The 24,778-nt window shown below is 35.7% G+C and overlaps 1 protein-coding gene across 2 annotated transcripts in view; it reads right to left on the reverse strand.

The window, feature by feature from the left end:
- Nucleotides 1-10,437, reverse strand: part of LOC131079576 (synaptotagmin-5) — a 180,235-nt gene extending 169,798 nt beyond the window's left edge. Inside the window, exon 1 of one of the 2 annotated variants that reach the window (XM_058017563.1) lies at nt 10,015-10,437. In XM_058017563.1, coding sequence (XP_057873546.1) covers nt 10,015-10,272 — 258 coding nt within the window. In that variant the 5' untranslated portion in view covers nt 10,273-10,437. The remainder of the gene's footprint in view (nt 1-10,014) is intronic. The other variant, XM_058017561.2, reaches the window with a different exon arrangement.
- Nucleotides 10,438-24,778: the final 14,341 nt, after the last annotated feature.

The raw sequence follows: 24,778 nt of genomic DNA on the forward strand, positions 1-24,778 counted from the left end.
GCAGACTGATGAAAGCACTCTATGGCCTCAAATAGACTCCTTGTGCATGGTACATAAAAATTGATAAGTACTTGATTAATCAAGGCTTTTAGATGAGTCCTTTCGATCCCAATTTGTAAGTCAAGCAAACTGATGGTGATATTCTTCTAATTGTCATCTATGTTGATGATTTGATCATTATTGGTAATGTAGCACATTAGATCGACTAGGTCAAACAGAATTTGTGCCAAACTTTTGACATGACAAATTTGGGACTTCTCCATTATTGCCTTGGTGTAGAGGTTTGGCAAACAAATAGTCACATATTCATTTCTCAGTCAAAGTATGCCAAGAGTCTGCTAGATAAATTTTGGATGCATGATTGCAAACCTACATCTACACCTATGGAAAAAGGGTTGAAACTATCAGCCAAATCAGATTCACCTGTGGTGGATGAAACTTCATTCAGACAACTAATGGGCAGCCTCATATATCTCACTGCCACTAGACCTGACATTGATTATGCTATGAGCTACATTTCTCGCTTCATGTCAGCCCCAAAAGCTTAACATTGGGTTGCAACGAAGCGTATGCTGAGATATGTTAAGAGCACTAGATATGTGAAGAGCACTCCTGACTTTGGCATTTTGTACAGCAGAAGTAAAGATCCTAGACTCGTTGGTTTTACAGACTCAGATTGGGCAAGTTGTGTTGATGAAACAAAGTCTATTTTTGGGTATGTTTTTAGTTTGGGCCTATGGTACCAAAAACGAGAAATGGAACGACAACGGGAACGTGATGAGAAACGGGATATTTAAAAGTTGCGTATAAGAAACGTATATATAAAAATATATATACATGCAAGTTTTTAATATAAAAATTTATTTTACATAAATAAAACATGCAAGTTATATATATAGTTTCATTAAAAAAATTATTTCACATAAATAAAAATATACGAAACTAAAATATTTAAATACATACAAATTATAAAATATTTGATAATGCATGAAATATTTTGCATGTAATCCATAATTATAATTATTTTAAATATTTTACATGCAAATCATAAGTCATATTACATTATATCTGTTGGTGTAAATAAATATTCATTATGGATATTATTACACTTTACTTAAGTTAACTTAGGATAATGCATCTCTTCGTAGTTTGGATTTGAGACACTTAGGGAAGTGTGCACATAGGGATATAACTTGTAGAAGAAATTCCACCTTTTGTGGTCTTATTTTGTTGTTACACTCCACATTCGATGGGTCATCCACCTCTTGTGGAATATTATATTATTTCTCCTACCTACCCCTAGTATTTCTTACCTACCCTTGTTTCTCATTGAGCCACATGTCATGATTGTGTGCTCGTACATCCATATGGCCTTGCCTATATAAGCAAGCCTATATTCATTGTATTGGTTAATCCAGTTGATCATTTGCATATTGATGAGAATACAGTTTGTTCTTGTCATTCTTTTGTCTCTCTTTTATACTTTTCATTGTGCCCTTGATCTTGGCAAAATCTCACATGGTATCAGAGCCATTGGGGCTTCATTGATTGGTTTTCGGGAGACATTTTGGAAGGCTTCTATTTTCGGATCTGAAGAAAAGCACTTTTTGGAGGCATCTTAGAGCATTTCCGACCTCACCATTGCATCTGGGAGGCCGTTTCCATAAAAATCGAGTATAAACTCGACCTATTTTGGCGAAAATCGAATTTTGGGTGTTGGAGGAATTTTTTGCCCAATTCGGGCGGTACGGTACAGAATTTTCGGATCTCGAAAAAAAAAAAATTCCAGTTTGGAAAAAGATTTTTTTGAAAAAAAAAAAAAAAAAATTTGCAAGTCCGAGCAACGCACAGTCAGCCGCTCAGTCAACGCCCAGTCAACATTTTTTGAAAAAAATTTAGACCCCTCTCCGTTGAGCAGTTTGGATTTTTGGGTCAACTTTGGAGGCCCATATCTCACTCAATTTTGCTCTTTTTTGGGTGTAATTTTTTTTTATTTGGGTTAATTTTTCGTGCTCTTCACAGTGGTATGGTTATTTTCTGATTTTGGTGCACAGGTTTTTCGGAATTTTCGGATTCTCTCAGCTGTACCTGTTCAATCCTCAATTTTTCAACTTCAAAGGCTTCGTTTGAGCTCATATGACCTCCTTTTCAAGTGTCATTTTTTTTTAAAGTGCATATTTTTTGTCTACTTTCATAATCTATGATAATCTATGATCAGATTTCAGATATTTTGAGTGGAAATTATACTTTCAGATATTGGTCTTATTTGGCCTACTTGGTACTTGTAATTTTCTTGGATCTTAGTTTAGATCTCTTAGCATTATTAGTTTGAGTCTCCCTTGGCCTTATTGAGGCAGTTGTAAATTTGAAATCAGAAGTCCACTTTGCCATTTTTTGCAAGTGGCCCATTGTACACGCACTAAGTATAAAGTGTCAAATCATCATTTTGGGGGGTTCTTTGATTGAGTGAATTTGGGGGGGTGTCTTGTGTGATTGTGCCTCTCTTTCCTTGTGCTCTTTCATTTTTGTTGCAATGAGTCCTCATAAATTTCCACCTTTAACTCCACATAATTATGCATCATGGAAAATTAGAGTATGGAGCAAATTAATGGAAAAAGGTATCACGCATTACATAGATGGAACAATAGCAGCACCACCTGATCCTAAGGCTGATCCTAATGCTCGGTTAGAATGGCTCACTAAGAAATGCATGGCTCTTGGAACTTTGCGTAAGTATGTATCAGATGACCTCATTTTTCACATTGAGAAGTGTACAACAATCAAAGAGGCTTGGGATATGTATCATAAATTGTATGGTCAAGTTGATGAAATCAGAGGTTACATGATTGACAATGAGCTCACCAACTTGGATCCCAAGAGTTTTGATACAATCCAAGATTATGTCACTAAAGCAAATGAGCTAAGAGCAAAGCTTAAGGATTGTGGAATTGACAAAAAGGATGCTCAGTTGATATTCAACTTGTTGGACAAGCTTGCACCATAATATGTAGCATTTGTGTCTACCTTCCAAACGCATCGTTTGATAGTGGGGAGTTCCTACATTATGCCTTCATTTGATGCTTTCACAGAAATGTTGATATTGGAACAATCTAAGTTGTTGAACATGGGGCTTTTCAAGTCATCAAAGTCCAAGGCTTTGGTGGCTAATCAAGGGAGTCAAGGCAAAGATTCCAACAAGAAGAAGAAGCAATCCAAGTCAAAGCCACAGCAGGAAAAAGGACAATCATCCTCCCCATCACAAGGCGATTTTTCATCCTCTTCCAAGAAGGGGACTCCACCTAAGAAGGATAAACCAACTTGTGCATATTGCAAGAAGTATGGTCATGATGAGCATCAATGCCACACCAAGCAAGTCGATGAGTTGACAAATCTTCTTAAGAAAAACAACATCAACTTGCCATCCGCCTACACAAAGAAGGATTCATCTCCTTCCTCTTCCTCACAGTCTAAGGGAAAAGGGCAAGCATTTGTGGCTACAACAGGTTCTTTACAGCAGTGGATACTTGACTCGGGTGCCTCCTATCACATGGGTTCTACAAAGGAGTAATTTTCTTCATTGGAGCCATCTAAGGTACCTCACATTTACATAGGTGATGATACACAAGTAGAGGTTGAAGGGAAAGGTTCAGTTGACATGGATGATGGAACATTTGAGAATGTTCTTTATGTTCCTAACTTGTCTACCAACCTTCTCTCTATCTACCAAATCACTCACTATGGGAATGGGAAAAAGGTTGAGTTTACACCTGATTCAGTTGTGGTAAGGGAACTTGATGATGATGCCTTGGTAGCAGTGGGACAAGTCAATGCCAACTCAAGGCTTTATTCATTTTCCCACTTTGTGCCAAGTTCTCCTTCTAGGGCCTTGCTTACTCATTCAAATTCAGAAAGTAAGCTATGGCATGAGCGGTTTGGTCACCTCAACTACCGCTATCTTCAACAACTCAGCACTAAAGACATGGTCACAGGTCTACCTCGAATCAGTTTTTCAGAGGGTGTATGTTCAGGTTGTTCCATGGACAAGCATCCCGAGGAGAAGTTTGATAAGGGGAAAGCTTGGAGAGCTTTGGAAGTTCTTCAACTTGTTCACAGCGATGTAGCAGGTCCATTTCCAGCACCTTCATTTAGCAAGGCCCGCTATGTCCTCACCTTCATCGATGATTACTCTCGCTTCACTTGGGTCTACTTTCTCATTCATAAGAGTGAAGTATTTGACAGATTTCAGGACTTCAAGACTCATGTGGAGAAGCAATCCGGGAAAGTGGTCAAGATTCTTCGTACAGATAATGGAAGGGAATATGTGAACAAAAGACTTGAGGATTTTTGTACATTTGAGGGGATTGATCTTCAGCATTCTGTTGCATACACTCCACAGCAGAACGGAGTTGCAGAACCCAAGAATAGAACTCTCAAAGAAATGGTTAGCTGTATGATACATGCACGTTCTCTTGATCCTACCTTTTGGGCAAAGGCTATCAGTTGTGCCACACACATCCAGAATCGGGTTCCTCACAAAGCTTTGCAAGGTATTACTCCTTTTGAGGCTTGGGCTGGTAGGAAACCGATTGTGAGACATTTTAGAGTCTTTGGATGTCCAGCATGGGCTCGCATACCTTCCACAGAAACGCAAGGCATTGGAACCTCAGAGTAGGCCTTGCATATTTGTTGGATATCCTGAGGGTGTTAAGGCTTATAGATTGATGGATCCTGAGACACATGAGGTGTTCATTGAGAGGAGTGTTCACTTTGAGGAAAGCTCTCCTAGCTTAGCCTCTCTACCTCCTCCACCTTCCTCCATTGTGGATAGTGATGCTAGTGATTCAGATGATGAGACTCCTTCAACTCCGACTCGCAAGGTTACACCTCCGCAAGGTCCACTTGCAGTTGAGAAGCCTCGTTCTCCACCTCCACCTAGACCTTGTTAGGCTCGACAGACACTTGAGTCAACGGGTTCTCTTGTTGGGGATCCTTCAAATACACGGAGGACTCGATCACAGCATCAGGATCTTCCACATGCATTCATTGCTACCGCTTCCGATCCACAGACATTTCGAGAAGCATCAGGGGTCCCTGAGTGGGACCACGTTATGGAGGAAGAGTATAGTTCCTTGATGAGGAACAACACATGGGATTTAGTCCACCTCCCTAAGGGGAGAAAGATGGTTCGATGTAAGTGGATCTATCGGACCAAGTTTGCAGCGGATGGTAGTGTGGATAAGTATAAGGCTCGGCTTGTTGCGAAAGGTTTCTCTCAGGTTCTAGGTGTTGACTATACTGAGACCTTTGCGCCCGTAGCCAAGATGAACTCCATTCGCTTGACACTTGCTATTGCTGCAGCTCATGGTTGGGTTGTACATCAGATGGATGTGAAGAGAGATTTTCTTCATGGTGACCTTGATGAGGAGATTTATATGGAGCAGCCACAGGGTTTCATCCAGGATACTTCCTTGGTTTCCAGACTAAGGAAATCTCTCTATGGCCTTAGCAGGCCCCCAAGGCTTGGTACGCCAAGATGAATTCCTTTCTTCTCTCAACAGGGTTCACCAGGTGTCATTCCAATCCGAATGTCTACATTTTGCGACAGGATGACTCACACTTGATACTTGTGCTCTATGTTGATGATTTGATCATTACAGGGAGCACCGAATCCATCATTGGCAGTGTCAAATCTGCTTTGAATGACATATTTGCTATGACTGACTTGGGTCTTTTGCACTACTTTCTTGGGATAGAGATTTCACAGTCACCTTCCGGGATTACACTATCGCAGCCCAAGTATGCTCTTGATCTACTTGCACGCTTTCATATCGCTGATTGTAAGTCTGCCCCAACTCCCTTTCTTTCAAGAGTCAAGCTTGAGGCTCAGTGTTCTTCTCCACCAGTTGATGCCACATTGTATCGTCAGCTTGTGGGTAGTCTCATCTACTTGACTCATACACGCCCTGATATTTCTTTTGCAGTTGGCATGGTTTCCCGCTTCATGCAGGAACCACATGAGCTTCATTGGAAAGCTGCCAAACGCATCCTTCATTACATCTAGGGTACACATCACTATGGGATTCACTATGCAGCAGGCACAGGACTTCGCTTGGTTGGTTACACAGACTCCGATTGGGCTGGCGATCTTGATGATCGTAAGTCTACTTCCGGTTATAGTTTTCACCTTGGTTCGGGCCCCATTTGTTGGCAGAGCAAGAAGCAGCATGCTATTGCTCTCTCTTCGACTGAGGCTAAGTATCGAGGAGTTGTTAACCTAGCAACTGAGACCATTTGGCTTCAGTAGATTCTCACAGAGTTTGGGTTCACCACTCCACAGCCGACAATTCTACATTGTGACAATCAGAGTGCTATTACAATCTCGAAGAACTCGGTCCAGCACCAGCGGACCAAACACATCAAGATCCATATGCACTATATCTGAGAGCTGATTCAGGAGCAGGTCATTGATTTGCAATATTGTCCTACAGCGGAGCAGGTTGCAAACATTTTCACCAAACCTTTCACCGAGAGTAAGTTCCAGCAGTTGCGAGCTCTCTTGGGGGTGCGAGATGTTTCATTAGGGGGGGTCAGCTGACTTCTCCTTCCTCTCTTATGGGGGGGACTTTTTCCTCTTTGAGGTTTTGTCCTTCTTCTTTGAGAGTCTTTTGTACATTCATCTCTCTTTTGGAGGGGGAGTTTTTTTCTCCCACTGGGTTTTCTCCCTTTCTCCATTTGTGAGAGATTGCATTGCATTGTTTTGCTTGCATTTGCATATTATACATAGGTACCTATCATGGCCTCCTAGCCGGGACCCATCTTGCATTGTTGATTTGAGTCTTCATTCCCCTAAGTTGCACTTAAGGGGGGGTGTTGGTGTAAATAAATATTCATTATGGATATTATTACACTTTATTAAGTTAACTTAAGATAATGCATCTCTTCGTAATTTGGATTTGAGACACTTAGGGAAGTGTGCACATAGGGATATAGCTTGTAGGAGAAATTCCACCTTTTGTGGTCTTATTTTGTTGTTACACTCCACATTCGGTGGGTCATCCACTTCTTGTGGAATATTATATTATTTCTCCTACCTACCCTTGTTTCTCATTGAGCCACATGCCATAATTGTGTGCTCGTACATCCATATGGCCTTGCCTATATAAGCAGGCCTATATTCATTGTATTGGTTAATCCAGTTGATCATTTGCATATTGATGAGAATACAGTTTATTCTTGTCATTCTTTTGTCTCTCTTTTATACTTTTCATTGTGCCCTTGATCTTGGCAAAATCTCACAATATCCATAACTATAATTATTTATAAATATTTTACATGCAAAAGATAAGTCATATTTTTTTATTGAATAATGTATGCATCTATTTGATTTTACATGCAAGGAAAAACAATTAATACGGTCACAATCTGAATTGAGGTAAAGTGAAAGATTAGTTATAATTAATTAATTTACTTTCCCAATCTTTACTGTGGGTAAAGTGAAAGATGAAATTAAAAACAATTAGTTTATTTGCCAGTGGTATGCAATGCAGGTAAAGTGATCTTAAAGATCAATTAAAAACAATTAATTTACTTTTGCTCAATACCCGAGAAACCTCCATACGAAGTGGACAGCTCTCTGATAGGGGCTTTAAAGAGCACGTCTTCATTGTTTGTTTGAAACTTTAGAAACCAGGAAACGGAACTTCATTGTTTGAAACGTTATAAACAAGTTGAAACGGATTTTCTTTGCTAGAAACGGACGTCGGCAACGGGAAACATTGTTTCTGACATTGAAACACGAAACGGGCTTCTCCCATCACGTTTCTGGCAACAGAGGTTTGGGCACAGGTGCAATCACATGGACCAGCAAGAAGCAGCAAGCAGTAGCTCTTCCCATGACCGAAAAAGAATATTGGGGAACTGTTAAGGTAGCTTGTGAACAGTTTGGCTTCAAAGGATGCTTGTTGACATGCAAATGTCTCAAGCAGGACCTACTCCCTTGTTCTGTGATAATCATAGGTTCTAAAACTAGCCAAAAATCCAATCTTCCATGAGCGGACCAAGCATTGTGAACTTCATTGTCATTTCATCTGCAAGCTTGTTGAAAATGGATATGTGATATTGCAATACGTTCCAACTGAGGACCAAACTGCAAATATCCTCACCAAGTCTCTCAATCCGGAAAAGTTTGTCAAATTTGGGAGACAACTTGGTGTAGTTGATAGAATGACCATTAAGGGAGGGGTATTAGAATATTTAATTATATTTAATTAATTAGTTATTTTTAGTTGTTCTATTAATGGTCATTTATTGTATTTATTTATTATATTTTTTAGGCTTCTTTTATTAGAAGACGTAGTTGCTATTTTTGCTTTAGTTTGAAGCTTCAGTTAACAGTTAGTTCTTATTTGAACACCGTCCTATAAATTGCTATATATACCTTGTATATTGATCAATAAAGACAAGCAATTTATTTTTGAATCCCACCCCAAATGCACCCACTAAAAATCTACAAACTAAAAAATACGGGTTCTTGTTAATCAAACAAAGATTAATTTTAATTAATCCCATAGTATTTTTCTTTTTTGCCTTATGGAATCCCCGCTCCATAAAAATAGTTCCTAAAGCCCCCTCAATTGGACTGCAACCTAAGTCTTCAACAAGTGAAGAAAAGGGTAAGGATCTCAAAAAAGTCAAGAGAATGGTAAAGGGTCAAATACGAAATGGAATACAAACAACAAAGTCCCTTTTAAATCTCACAATGCGTAGTGTAGTGTGTACATAACTATGCTTAATTGGTGTAGCTTACAACATAGAAGACAATACAACACACCTAACTAGAGTTAGATTATAGTGCTAAGTTCCCTCCTACTCAAGATTGGAACATTTGCTTACTCCACTCAACCACAAGATCACCATCAAGCGACTCATGTGTGCCATCCATTAAAAGGGTAGTGAGCAAAAAGGATATGTCACACTATATACAAGTTTAATACCTATTTGTAAAGCTCAATTGCATCTTTCAAACTCCCCATCACTATAAAAAATACATTATTGTGATGGCGTCTGAAAGCTTATCAACGTTTTCCAAATATACCAAACTTTTTTCAATTCCATTGTCGCCAACTCAAAAAAATAGTCAATGTTGAGTATGCGCGGGGGTTGTGTTAATAAAACAGAGAGAAAGTTGATAGCAACTCAATACCCAATTTAGTATTAAAACAAGTCGTAGGTTAATAGCAGAGCCCCATGCAGCCACTTAGCTAATCTTTTTAATAGGGACTGCTCAAAAAAATTCGGAAAGTTTTGGGGACCATTACGTTGCCATGATTTTTTGGCTTTCTTTTTTAAGCAATTACCAAATTATAATCTTTTATAACTTATCAAACTTTTAAGATAAACTTTAAAAACAAATGAAAAAAAGGAAACCAATATATACAGTCACATGGCAGATCTATATTTGAGTGGTGACTACATAACTACATCCCCTTCTCTCCACCTACAGTTGACCTATAACTACTTGGTGCTATTTTGATATAAGATTCTAAATTATGCATTGTGTTAATTGAAAAATTACATGGATCCACCTACATTTTAAAAATTAAACCATAAGCAATTGCATAGGACCATTTTGTACGACTTATATCTTGGAATTTCAGGAATATGGTAGAACCATAAAAGCGTATGAGTGCATACCTAGGATTAACCATAATTGATAGCAAATAAAAATCAATTCAATATGCCAAAAGTAGGGTAAACTTGGGAAGGTGGCAATACTGTATTATTTGTAATTGTACTGTTTCAGAAAAATCTTAAACAGTTGACACATTATCTGCTATTTGAAACATGCAACATGCATTCCTATGATTGTATTTGTTTCAACCAAGTTTTACCAATTAGACAGCAAGATGAATAGCAGATTTATTCATGATGAGCGCCCTAGAGATGATAGAAATTGAAACGAAAGAAAAATGTAACGAAAGGGGAAAGTGTGGGAAGAAACATAGCATAACATACTCTGCGAAAGCGGGAGCGGCGGCGGAAGCGCTGGGCAATGTAGAAGGTGAGAACTGCCATGAATCCTGTAGTAATTCCAGCGAGAAACTGCCATGGTCCATTCCCGCTCAAGGAAGCCACCCATCTTAATCCACCTGCTACAACTATTCCAAAAAATGCGAGCCCTGAGAGCGCAGCCTGCCCACGCGGAGTACGAAACAGTTTTAAAAACACATTTTTTTCAAGAAATTTGACCGACAATGAACTTCCCTTGTTCATGCTTGCTGCTTGCCGCTTGCTGGTAGCTGCCCATATTTTACTTGTTTAGTGATATCTGCATGGGTTGAATGTGTGCAGGTGGCGTCGAGGAAGATGAGCAGACACCAGGAAAGAAATGAGACTTCCACATGCCCATCTCACAAGTCACAAGCGATGCATGGTTATTATTGAACAAGCAGTTGTTCATTGCGTCAAAAGTTCGATTTGTTACTTAACAAATTTTAAATAGTGATTAATTATTGTCTTTATTTTTTAAATTAAAATATTTTTTTATCTTTTTAAAGATTAACAAATGTAAAAATTTTAATAAAAACTATTTTTTAAATAATTTATTGATAATATGATTAGTTAAAGAATTTTGATAATCTTGTCTCCCTTTTATTTGAAATGAACATTATATTTTTAAACAATAAAAAATGTTAGTATATCTATTGACATATCAAGAGAGATTTCTAATTGAAACCTTATCTTAATTCAAATGTTATAGTATTTTAACCAAATTAATTTCTTTAAATGTCATTTATATAAATGTTGAAATGAAACAAGACTAAAGACATTGGTTGTGTGTATCTTAAAAAAGTATCATGTATCAAATATATTTAAACATGAAGAACCAAAATTAGATGTTCAAAGCATGGCAAATATCAAACTTAAATTTAAAATATTTTTCTTTATTAGTCTCACCCTCTCGTCATTACTAACTTGAGTTCATAACACAAAAGTACAAAAGGAGTTTAGAGTTTACAACATTCGGTAATCCATTCAGTTTTTCTTAATCTTTTGAACTATCTAACAAGAGGGAAAGTATCATCAGGGCGATTGACTACCCAACCATAGACCTAGTGATCTCTCGCACAACTTTCTACTAAAAGCAGTCCTACCCTTTGCAAGGGTATAAGCGGGTTAATTGGTCTAATGTCATCTAAGACTAATGTTTTGACCCTACACAATTATAGTCAATCACACACCATAGGAACCTCCTAACTAGCATGACCTCTTACTAGGTGGTGTATATGGACCATGTGAACTGACAAACGCTCACTTAGTGCAACGTCACCTTGGTCAGAGGCTTTTATTTGCAAACATGAATAAACATGTAGTCTATGTTCACTACCCTATTCAGTTAGAACCAACATATGGTTTTAGTCTTACTAACCAATAAGGTTGTATCTTATGCTAACTGCATACTAACATGACTTGGAGACTCACTGACCTCTAAGTATTAACACCATTTTATACCATTCTAGGTCCAGGCTTGTAGTTACAAGATTTGCAGTCTTCTAGGTCTTTCATATTAAGATCATATAAACTAACCTGATTATTTGTTGTTTATGTATTATTGGCTCCATACTCGTGATCATGAGTGGCATACTTCTTGTCTCCTCATAATTACGAGTATGAGTCTCCTATCAATGACTTCACTACCATTATCTTTGCTTCTGAATTATTGTACCATGTCCTACAATATTTGAGAAAGAGTCAAATACATGTTTACATCTGACATGATACTCTATTTAATCCCTCTTCTGTGTTTCAGATTCAATTCATGAATTTTGTTATATTTAATTAATATTTCCTTCTTTATGGACTGATTCAGGTAAGTATATGTTTGATTCTAACATTGTTTTCATTTTCAGGTGAGTCTTTATAGTGTCCCTTCTAGACTTGCATTTTGATTTATGTTTTAATAGACATATAGATTTATGATGGATACTTGGATGGTTATTTATGACTCTACTACTATCTTAGATGGTAACATTGATACTAGGACTCTATGAGGATTTATGATTACTCGATATGACTCATCATGTTTTGGAGATTTATGTGATTAATGATGTTGGACCTATTGTATGATAAGTGGCATTTTGATGATTCTTATGGATGTTGGTACATAGAATCACCTTGATGGATGGATTTATATGATTCATGGATTTATATGCGATCATTGATCATGTGGATTATATGACTTATGATGGTACTAACCCTATTTCATGATTATGATTCTATGCGATGTTTGATGTTATTATGTGTAACGGTCTTCGTGAGTAGATACGATGTCATATCACTCATTGCGAGCATGATATGTTGTCGTGATTCTCTATCACTTGTCTATTATCATGATGTATATGTATCATATATGTTGTGTTTAGTGTTTGGTGTAGGTTTGTAGGTACCAGACATCGACTCCACTTGGCTTCATAGGTCTAAGTGTGTCTTTATCTCAATGGCAAGTTGTCGGAGATGACATAGTTTCCCTCACACACTCTAAGTCTACATGTGCACCTTGTCGATTGCACCACGACATGAGTTGAGGTTAGGGTCTTGTGTTGAGTTCATTCCCTTGGCGTAAGATGATTATTCATTTGGGTGTAGTGTGGTTATTGTTTAATTATTTGATTATAGAATTATTTTTTTATTTTTTTATTGTGAGATTGTATTTTACCAATTGAGATTACTTTAATTGGTTATGGTTATTAATTGATTTAATCATTAAGCATTGGCGAATTATTGATTATTTATTTATGGTTTATTTATTTAATTAATTAATGTTAAGATTGAATTATGTCGATATAATGTTTAATGGTTATTTATTTATTTATGATGATTTATTGTTGAACAATCTATTTATTTATTTATTGTTGTTGAGCTTTACTAGATTGATAATTATTATCGATTTTTTGATTTATCAACTTTATTAAGTTATTTATTGTTATTTATGATTTGATTCTATATGTTTATTTGGGGATCCTATTTTTAAGGCTTTATTCATTTAATTTATTTAATTGATTGTATTGGATGATGAATTATTATTTAATATGTTTTTATAATTATTATATTAGCGATAATAGCATATGTAATATAGTTTACCTACCCTTGCGTGTGATTGGTTGATTTTTATTTGGTAGGTAAATTATTTTGGGTGAATAATATGTTTCTCGAAACTATACAAGTTAGGTAAATAATATTGTTTTAGGAATTTTTCGATTGGTCGGCCTTGCACTATAGTTTTGTGTTTAATTTTTATTTAAATGGCATTCTGCAAATTTTGTCAGGTTAAGCATCCGGCAAATTTCTAGAATTTGGATTGAAGATTTGATTGAAGATTTGGGTTTGTGGATTGCTCTTCTTTAGATTTTTAACCTTTATTGGATTGCAATTGTAGGTTGGTTTTGATTTCTCCTTTGAATTTTGATTTCCAAAAAAGATTGTCTTCCCTACGACTGTGCAATTTGTTGACGGATTTTGCTTGAAATGTTTTGGGGAATTTGGATTTGTTATTTGCAGAAATTGGTTGTTGTTTTTTATATGTAAATTGAATGGAAAAAATTGCAAATCAACGCTTGCATTTTCTGGTAAATTGGTTGCCGGAAACACCTTCTTGTCTTCTCTATGAGTGATTATGTTTTCAATTCTTGTGTTTGAAAGGACATTGGATTTGTTCAAGAGTTTTTTTATTCCTTTGTGTTGTACTTTTTGAATCTCCTTGATTTCAGGTTGCTATTGTATGTTTCTGGCTTCCTGTAGCTTCACAAACAACTCTCTCTTTTTTGTCACTGCGATTATGCATTGTAAGGGACAAACCATTTGATTGATTTAAGGATGTATTTTGAGATTTATGCAGTCTTGTGATTGTTCCTTTGAGGAGTTACAGAGTTTGTGTGTGTCTCCTATGGTTCTAGGTTCTCTAAATGTCAATTCAAGAGCACTGTGGGAGATGGGTTTTCTTAAGTAACTTTTGTCAGTGAGTCTAATATCTATGTTTTTAGTTTACCTTTTTGAAATTTGAATCTTCCAGTCCCTTTATGTCCAGTTTGTGTGTCGTTTTTGACCCCTATGCAAGTCTGGGTCAGTGCCTTAGCCTTATGTGCTTGTTTTGTTCATTTTTGTGCATTCTTACCAAAAATGTTGCAAGAAATACCAAAAACTATATGGGATGATCCAAGGGCGCTATGTTGCACCCCATGGATGCCATGGTATGTACCTAAGACACTGGGAAATATACCATAGGTGCAGGGGTCCTAAAACTGCATATGGAAGCCAATTTACCAAAAACGCTGACATATGACCTCAAAACACTACAGAATTGTTCAAAATGCTTAGGTACATACCAAAAATGCTACCATACATACCAAGGGTGGTAATCTACAAACCAGAAGTACTAGACTGATTTGGGGGTCTGAAAAAGTCATTTTGAGCCCTGTTTGGTGTCTTTTTGGGTTTGTGTTTTCTCCAGAGGCATGTGTTGTATGTGTTGACTTTCTTAGAGTTGCATTTGATGTTTTTTATCCTTCATGATATTTATTGTTCTCCAATAAGAGGACTCATGCCTTACCATTGAGGTGTTCCATATGCGATATGTAGCTTCGACGAGAGGGAGAGTTCCTCGTTGTTGAGGGATTGATTGTATGGCTCTAGTAGGATGTTATATGCCTCACTATAGAGTATTTGACATTGTTTTGATTTTACTTTTTGATTGAATTCATGTTTATCCTTTCTTTTGAGTTGATTTGGTGAATGCTCTCTTCCATGTGTATGGCTTATGTGTCCTTTTATGATCAGATTGTGCCCAATTTTCTATGGTTGTTCTTGTATAATGTTTGAGCCTTCATGATGTTTTTTTATGTTCTATGGATGTGTATTTACCCTATGGTCTTGGTCCATGTTTGGGGGAGTGGGCTCTTGCATGTGTTGGACCTAGGTTATGAGCACTAGATCTCTAGAAAGGGGGTCTGGACCTATGGAACCACATGAAGAGTTTATGGTTTAATTGCAAGTGATAGCATAGTAATAATTGATTAGAGGGTTGGCTATTTATGAATTCACCTAATCAAGATAAAGAATATGATGTTGTATGCCCTAATTGGATGGACCCGAGGAAGTGGTTTTGGGATCCTAGATTGGGAAGACCGTTGGAGTGGTATACCCGATCTCCCTTGAGTGACTCCAAGGTGGAGACAGATGCCACATGAGGTTAGAATGTGATGACACTCTTCCCCACATGTGTTAATTGCCCATTGCCTTGCTTTGTTGATTTTTCCTCTACAGGTTGATTGCATTGATTTAGCCGTGTGATGTACTTTGATAATGAATTCTTATGTTGGAGTCAAGCAAAGTCATGTTGTGTCCCTTGGTTGATAGGTGTAATCTTAGGTCTTGAGTTTGAGTTGGAACCTTATGTCATCTCCTATCACGGGGGGTGGTTCCTATTTGGTTTCACATGGTTGGGTGGTTTGATGCCTTCTTCCATTGGGATATTCTTCTTGGTTGTGCATGTGCGTGGATTCTTGGATTCTTCATGTGATTAATCTTCAAAGCTGATTTCTATGTACATGGAAAAGATGACATTGTATTTTGATGATTTGTATATGTAAAAGAGATTATACATCTTTGAGTTAGGTATCTCTATGCACTTGTAAATGAAATTGTAATAGGATTTAATATAGAGAGTAGGAGAAAAGTTTCTTGAATATTCTTTGATGTATCGGTTGTTCATTATGTAATATGAATTTTATGAGTTCTGTGTGAAGGTGAAATGAGATAGCTTATATGCATTTGTGTTGCATTTGAATTCAAGAAATGGAATTATCATGTGTAATTCTATGGAATGAATGATAGAAAGGATAGTAATGGTTGTCTTGAATCTTATTCAGTAAATAGGAATTATCTAGGTGAAATGGTTAAGTAGATATATGATGAATTATGGTAAAAGAAAGTAAGATTGTGTACTTATGTAAAGCATTTAGGATGTGATGTAGCATTAGAGGCTATGTGCTTGTTCTATGTACTTCTTTGTATTAGGTCTTGACGAAATAGAAACAATGATCTTGTAATAAGATGATGTATTATCATTTGATTCGAGACAAAGAAATGTTCAATAAGTTGGGATTGAGGTACTATGTTGATTTAGGGGATTGAATGATTGGATTATGTTTATAGTATCAAATATGATTCTTGAAATTGTTTAGTAGCATGGTATCCTATTTGGAAGATAATAAGTGCTTGCTATTATAATCTTACATATGAATATGGAGAGTATTTTTTATGAGTAGTGTAATGGTTGTGCTTAAGGAAATGCAATGTGATGAGTTATGCATATGTTATCCTAATTGCATGGAATGTAAATGAATAGTTGAATGATAGAAGGTGATGATGTTCTAGATGAAAAGGTGTTATGTTAAAATGATGTCAAGTAGTGACGTTAAGATACCCTAGGGAATGGTTATGTTTGCAAGAGTATAATTGAGATATGTTGATGTGTTTAAATGTTTTAATTCTGCTTGCGTAAAATAGTTTCGTGATTATGTACATTGTGGTATATATTATCTTGTGAAAAGTTGATGTTGCATTAATGTATGATAGTGATAACTTAGAATAATGAGTGTTTTATAAAAAAATGTCTCCTTTTTTGTTAGTAGATTTTAAGTTATTTCTTTAGGGTATTTTGGCAAGCAAATTACAGTCTTTGTCTTATTTTCACAGGCTGCCAAGAGCCTTGGTTGTTCACTCAGCATAGAGATGAATTCCATATGTTTACTATGATAAGCTTTCCTCTTTAAGAAAAATTTTAAAATACATATCATACTCAATGTAGCATTTGAAAATATAAAATTTAAAGTCATATTGTTTACTTTTGTTCTTTCCTTTTTATTATTTTACAGAAGACTCTATGAGGTATGATATGTTATTAAATAACTGAATGTTACTATTTTCATAGCTAAATGCATTAACATTCATAGCAATAAATGATTAATGTGCTTATTGAAGCTATTGCCTCTATTCATGGAAGCACCATTAATTCTAATTATTTTCTTTCCAAATTCAAAAGCAAAAAGGATAAACCACAATGTGTAACTTGGCAGTGAGCTTGTTTCCAAACCACGGTTGAGTTGTGTGCTTCATAATCCTTCTCAGCTTTGTCATTGTTTTCCTTGAAATGTGTTTCCTTCACTTAGCTCTATCAATAATGCAGAGCCAAATGTATTCTTAACCCATGAAAAAATGTGATAAAACAAAGCTTGCTTTCTCTATATATCGTACGGACTTAAAACTTTATCTTTTCTCACTCAAGTAATTATAGAAATTATGCTTCATTTGGAGGAATTCTATTTCATCTTAATGAATGCTAAATATTCATTCACTCACGTTACTGAGTTTCAACTAATTACAGGTTAAAAACATGGTGGCGGCTATCTTTAGTTCCTTTATACGATGAATTATTATGAGAATTGGCGCCACCTTCTCAAGTTCCACATAATTGCAGTTCATATTAATATCATTGCCTTGTCCTTGGATTATATAATCCACGTGGCTAGCTTCTTATTATTTCTTTAACATAGAATGTGCCTCATCACTATAGTCTATTGCCACTTGAAAAGAATATGGTCAATAATAAGTTGTTCTTCATATGTTATATGACCGATATGATATAGTTGCTCACATATTTGAGCATGGCCTTCGGCCATTATATTCAATCATTAATTCATTAATAAGTTCTCTAGTATCATTAATGATACTTATATGACCATGATGTATACTATATGGGATACATAATATGTGTTTTCTTTATAGTATGCACTCATAGTTATTTATGGCATGCTACATTTTAATTAAATTAAAGTTTAAATTCAAAATGATTATCAATATCATTTTAGTTGAGCTTAGTTATCTAATGGCTAAAGTCAACACCAAGAGTTCAAGATAAGAAGGAACCCTAACATATCAATGTATTAAAACATAACAAAGTATCAATGAACAAAAGGGATGTAACAACATGTGTGTGTGTGTGTGTGTTTATACATCTATGTGATGCAGAGCCCCAAGGAACAAAGGCTTCTCACTCAAACTCACTCTACAAGACCCTCAATTAAGGTCTCAAAATTCATGGATTTTTGGAAAATCTTGTCAATAGCCTGTCAGGACACTTCTATACTCCCCCTTTGTTCAATGGGTCCCCTTTCGATCCCTAAACAATTTATTGAGATACAACTTCTCACATCAAGTCTCTCCTTGACACCAACACTCATGTCGCCACCTATGGCCAACTTGGATTATAACACATCCACCATGGAAAAGCAGGTATGGACCCTGTAGGACCTCTTGTCCAACCCTAGAGACATTGACCACAACCAAGACAACACCCTTTTGTTGTACAAGTTCAATCAAGATGACTTGCCCTCTACAAGACACCTATTCCTAGTAGCCCTGGTTTGAGCCTTTAAGGGCAAAACTTTGCAATTATCCTAATGACACCCCAAACTCCTAACACTTTTAGTTGTCCCCTTTGGTGACACAAAACATTTCCAAACCTCAGACCCCAACTCTTGCATTGACTGGGTCAAACGTTGTTGCTACAGGTGGCCTAATAGGGCGTTTAGGCCACTTTTACAAAGCAACTGCACATCAATGGCTTGATCTAATGGTATCAATTGATGGGAAAGGTCTGCATACATCCCAAAACACCAAATCCATTTTTATATAGGGTCCACCACTCTTGGTTTTACCTCTGCACAATTTTTATCAGTCAAAATTGGCTAGTCACATGAGGATGCCTAGCTTAGGGCTTGCTCCCAAAATTCACCAGTTCAACAACCCACTCAAAAAAATTTAAAATCTTAAAGTACATTGTCTCCCCTACCATTCTCTAGATTTTGAGCCAATTTGGCTAGAGGAATGTGGGGTTAAGAAAGCATTTCCTCGGAAACCCTAGCTTTGGAGGGTTTTCAAACCACCTTTCACAAAAGTGCAGATATCTCGCTTATTTCTCAGTCTTTTCCTGCCAAATCAAAACCAAATGAACATCAACAAATCAATGATTTAGCCTACACATAGAGTTCGTACAATGACCGTACAAGGCACTGTTACAGTGAATTTGTGTAAATTTTTTAGTGTTTATTGAATTTGATCACTGTCTTACATCCAAAACTTCATCAATCCTTTCTTCTCGACCTCCAAGGCCTTAAGAAAGGTCTCTCCAAACCTCCTCAACCGAATCCGACTGAAATTTGAATTAGGTAGCCGTTGGAGGGAGATTAGTTACAAGTTGACAACAAAAGTTGTCATCCAAACTTGACACCTTTGCACAAAACTTGACAATCTATGACATTTGCCTAAGTAACCTATTAGGACACATCATAAACCTTACAAATAGGCCACATAGGAGCCAAAATACAATGCTTGCCTCATTTAGGCATTTTGGATGTCATTTGACCATGGTTGACCAAATAGGTCCTAAGAAGTTCACACTACAAAATGGCACCAAGGCCTTACATGGCTAATCAAAAAAAAAAAATGATTGGTCTTGAAAGACCTTATTACAACTTAAAACATTAAAGGAACCTACAAACAATTCTAAAAGCCTTCATTGCTCAAATGGTCTTCAAAGTCTTCAAGGTGCTACATACATACATACATACATACATACATACATACATATATATATACACACACACACATTCACACACACAATTACACACCAGGGATTATTTTAAGAAACCCCCCTTGGGTAAAGGTGTAAAATCCTAACGAATCTTTCATTATTTTAGGGGAAACATTTTTTTTTTGGTGTTTTTTTTTTTAATAAGGAAACAATATTAAATTTCATTGGCAAATTTTTCTTAGTTGCGTAAGAATTGTACAAAAATAAAGGCAAATTTTGCTTTCTTTTTGGGAAAATAATTAATTTTATTGACGAATATTTTTCTATTGTGTGATTTTTTTTCAAAAATTAAGGCGAATATTTCTTTATTTTTGGGTGAATATAATAATTACATTGGCGATTTTTTTCATATTGCATGAAAAATGTTGAATAATTAAGGCGAATATTTCATTATTTTAGGGGAAAAATAATAATTAGATTGGCAAATATTTTTCAATCACATAAAAAATGTAGAATAATTAAGGCAAATCTTCCATTATTTATTGAAGAAAAAACTAATATAGCACATATCCGTATGAAATCTTTTAGAAATCTTTTAGACAAAAAAAATAATATAGCAAACACATCACATCGTCCTACATATCTATGTGAAATAATTTAGAAATCTTCTTTTTTCGCACGTATGAAATCTCGATTGAAGATTCACTGCTATCTTTTTTGCATAGAAAACATTGCACCTATGAGGACTATTGGAATAAAAGCTTTCTTGTGCTATATTTATGTTAGGAAATGAGAGAAAAGTACATCTCACACAGATTAATACAGTATGTGGAATAATCCAAAGTATAGACTTGACAATCAATTGTCGCCACTTCACAAATCGAGAAATAGGGTCATTATTTGCATGCTGCATTTCAGAATGTAAAAGATGGACATATTTCTAGAGATAAGTGTTTAGGAAGTGTTTTTACCTTGCTTGCAGAGGTTTTAAAATGAAGTGCATAGAAGGTACAACTGAATTCTGGCATAAGGAGATATGGTTGAAGGTTTGTAGATGCCATGAAGTAAAGAAAATTGATGTCTTACATTGTAGCCAGAGGGTTATTAAAAGGCTCGAGTGCAACTGCAGGCTTCAGCTGCAGTTGCAAATAATTCTGATCTCTCTGGCAACCGCCATGTCCCCCTTATAATGGATAGAATGCAGAGAGAAATTTGGATGAAGACACAGGAGATGCAGTTTTGGAGTCAAGCATCCTTGCTTGAACAAAACTCTCAAAGTTCTCCCCTACCAGGAAATGCAATGAGAATCTTGTATCCTAGTATTCTCTGCATCAATAACCACAAATGTGTGATAGTGGCATGGATCATAATGTAGTTCACATTCATGGAATCTTTATGTGTCTCTAAACCAAAGCTTTCATGAATACTGGCCTAGAGGTTTTACGACATTGCAATCCATGTTAGACATTCTTGTAAAAGGTCGGTAGCTTGTTGCATTCCTTATAATTATAAAAAAAATATCAAGGTTGTAAAGAAGGATTCTATAATTTTCTCATCTCCAGGGAGAGTAGAACTAGAAACAGGGTTTTGTCTTGTCTAGTGTGTAGGATGGTTTCATGGTGAAAGAATAAACACTTTCTTTCAGTAGTTTTTCAATTAGTTCATGAATAGACTACCATATTTATTATTGTTGCTAACATTGTCTTCATTTGTAATTTTAGATATTACATGAATGGTGAATCATAATATTAAGGATATTTTGATTTGTCTTGGAAATTTCATTGTCCATGTTTGACTGTGTAGTGTGAATGTGGATTTCCTTCAAGGAATGAATTACATTCTATTTGCAAGTTACTATAAGTCTGGAGTAATGTAATGGATCTATAAGAATAATTTGTGCAACTGCACATGAAGTTGTGTTAATGCTAAGCATTAATGCTCAAGTGACTCACTATTATGAAATTATTTTTTGCTTGGGTTTGCATTCTTGATCTCATATTCGACTCCGAGATCCGTTTCAGAAATACATCAAAATCAAAGTGCAATCTCCTTTATTTCAGAAATATATCAAAATTAAAGTCCAATTAAATGTAGGATAATTAAGATGCATCTTTCACAGTTTTTTTGGAAAATAACCCATATAGAAAGTGTACTGCATATCCGTTGGAATTAGAAATGTACTTTTTAGCACGTATGAAATCTTGATCATAGAAAATACTCCTCCTATCAGAGGGATTTATGCTTGTCACTTTGATGAAGAGTTGCATGGGTATGGATGTTAGCTTGTTCTTGAAGAAAATATTGAATTGGAGGTTAAATGATTATAGCAGACTGATGAGTTTTGATCCTTTCATTAGGTGGCATGAAGAGTTGCATGGCAGCATGAGTACGAATGCTAGCTTGTTCCCGAAGGAAAAAATGAAAATTGAAATGGTGGTTAAAAATGATTATGGCTGATAAGTTCTAATTCTTTGGAAAGGCAAAAAGGTGAAAAGGAATATTTAGAACTTCTAAATTTAGAGCTTTGAGGTTTTTCATAAATCGGTAGCAATTTAATTGATCAAGGACTAGCATTATAAATATTTCCCTCTACACTTGTTTAAGGATAGTATCAGAAATGGAATGCCCATATGTAGATGTTTCATGTGTGTTCATAAGATATAGGTTTAATGACACCGAGTGGAGAATATTTCAGGAAGGTTGTGTTTATAGCAGCACAACAGATTGCTTTGTAGCTAAAGGGACTTTCAAATCAGAGGAGGTAGATAAAGGGATTTTCAAGGGCCATCTACATTTCCCTGGTTGCCTACATTCGCCCCCTCGTCTCTTGAATCCTAAGAGTGAGAGGGAGTAGAGAGGAGAACAATGAGGATAGGGAAGAGTTGGCTCTAGAAAAGAGCCTATTTAGTTAAAATTGATAACTAAAGTCGGACCCCTGTTCCGATTACAATATCCATCTCTGGAGCTCATGCACTAGTTTTTGTGGAGCTCATCCACTAGTTTTTATAGCTAGAATCTTGCATGCATAAAACTCCTCTAGTTTTTATAGTTAGAATCTTGCATCCATAAAGTTATCAGCAATGCGATGGTGGCACGCCTCAAGCAATTGAATTTCAATAGTATTTTATTCTTCAACGTGGTCCATGATAGTTTCATGATAGTTTTAATCATATGGTTTGATAATTTATGATGTTCTATTTTAGGTTTCATATTGGGAATACATCATTTTCATGCATATAAAACAAACATATGTCAAATGAGAACATGGCAATTGTATACAGCCAGAAGCTTGATGCATTCCTTATTCTTATAAAAGGAATTCCAAGGTTGTAATTGAGAGAGATTTTTGGAGGGAATCTTGGTCTCTTTGGAAAAGGGTATAGTACTAGTGTCTGTGTCGACTTGAATTTCATCATCATAATGCTACCTGCAACAAGTTAGTTTCACAAAATACAAATGGAAATGCTACAGGAAATCTAAACTCAACCAATGAAACTACATGAAATACATATGAAATAAAAATATTGATATTACCTTCATGGTTTATGTCTCATTGTGTCCTAACTCCACTATTCCTGGTTGCAGATGGTGTGCTCTCAGACAAGCATTGATAGCTTCCAAGATGACATATGAAGAATGGACTGATAACTGATAGTTCACAAATACTATGATATGCAATACTATATGATTATGCGAAAATGATTATACTAAAATGCTAATTGCTATTTGCTTCAATATTAAAACTCACGGATGCATAAGTTTTACAAATGATTAGCTTGCAAATTCACTTGAAGTCTAACTCTCTCTCAACTGAAACTCTTGATTTTATAGACCTTGAGAGGATAAGATGATGTGGCTTAGATCAACGGTCATGATCAGATCTACAGATTTGGATGGATGTGAGAAAAGGTGAAGGTTGAGAGAAAGGGGGAAGGAGAAGACAAGTGTCACTCATATCACCTTGACTGGGTTGCTGACCGAGGGAATCTAGGGATGGTTGGAGAAAATTTAGGCATGAGAGGACAAGTGGACTCAAGCCCTTCCTAAGATGTAGGGATGTTGTAGAGAATATAGAAGGAGGTTATGAAATATGTGTACATACACAGTATTTCATTAAGTTTGGAAGTTGAAGATAAATGATGAATTAATATTTAAGAAATATTAATTTCCTTAGCCACATGATGGATGAGTTGGCAAAGGGAAGATGAAGTGGAGATGGAAGGTGAGTTGGATAAGAGATTAAACAATTTAAGAAATTATTTTAATATTTGAGACTATAGGATAGGATAATAACCATTAAATATTAGATATTTAATTGATTGAAGGAGATAATTAAATATTTAGATATTTGATTAATTGATCAGAAGAATAATTAAATATTAGATATTTAATTAATTAGAGGAATAGGATAGATGAATTAATTAATAAAATATTTCAATTAAATTAATTAATAGAAAGACACGAAAATGAATTAAATAAATTAATCTTTTCAAATTAACTATTTAATAGAAGAATAAACATTAAATAATTATTAAATATTTATTTAATTGCTCATAGCCATTTTTATGTGTATACAGTGTCTAAGTTAGAATGTGGAGTCTTCCACAGTGAATAATGTATATACTCCTTCAGCAATATTAATTAGTGAAGAAGTTGTGAAATACAACTTCAGAGATCCCAAGAACACGTGCAATCAAAATACCTGTTACAAGAGAAGAATGGAGGCAAAAAATCAATAATGACTCTGAAGAAAAATATTATCATTCAGAGAGGGAATGAATAAAGAAATACAACACAATCCTTATAAAAGGAGATTGTGCAACCCTAAAGAAATCCTAAAGGGATAATGTGTATTTAATAAATACCTACGATATTATAAAATGTCTAATTTTAGCTTAAGTGTAGAGGATAATAGACTAATAATTATATAAATAATTATTAGCTAATACATGATAACTCTAACACCCCCCTTAAGATGAACTTACAGAGTAGCTAAAAACTAAATGCATGAAGAAAATGCAACTACATGATGAAGGCAAATTTGGGTCCCGACAACAAAGCCTGATGAGGTACCCAAGTACAAAAGATCTCTCACAATTGGAGAAAAGGAGAAAACCTCATGGGAAAAAC

This window comes from Cryptomeria japonica, chromosome 9 (genome assembly GCF_030272615.1).
Source record: "Cryptomeria japonica chromosome 9, Sugi_1.0, whole genome shotgun sequence".
NCBI lineage: Eukaryota > Viridiplantae > Streptophyta > Pinopsida > Cupressales > Cupressaceae > Cryptomeria > Cryptomeria japonica.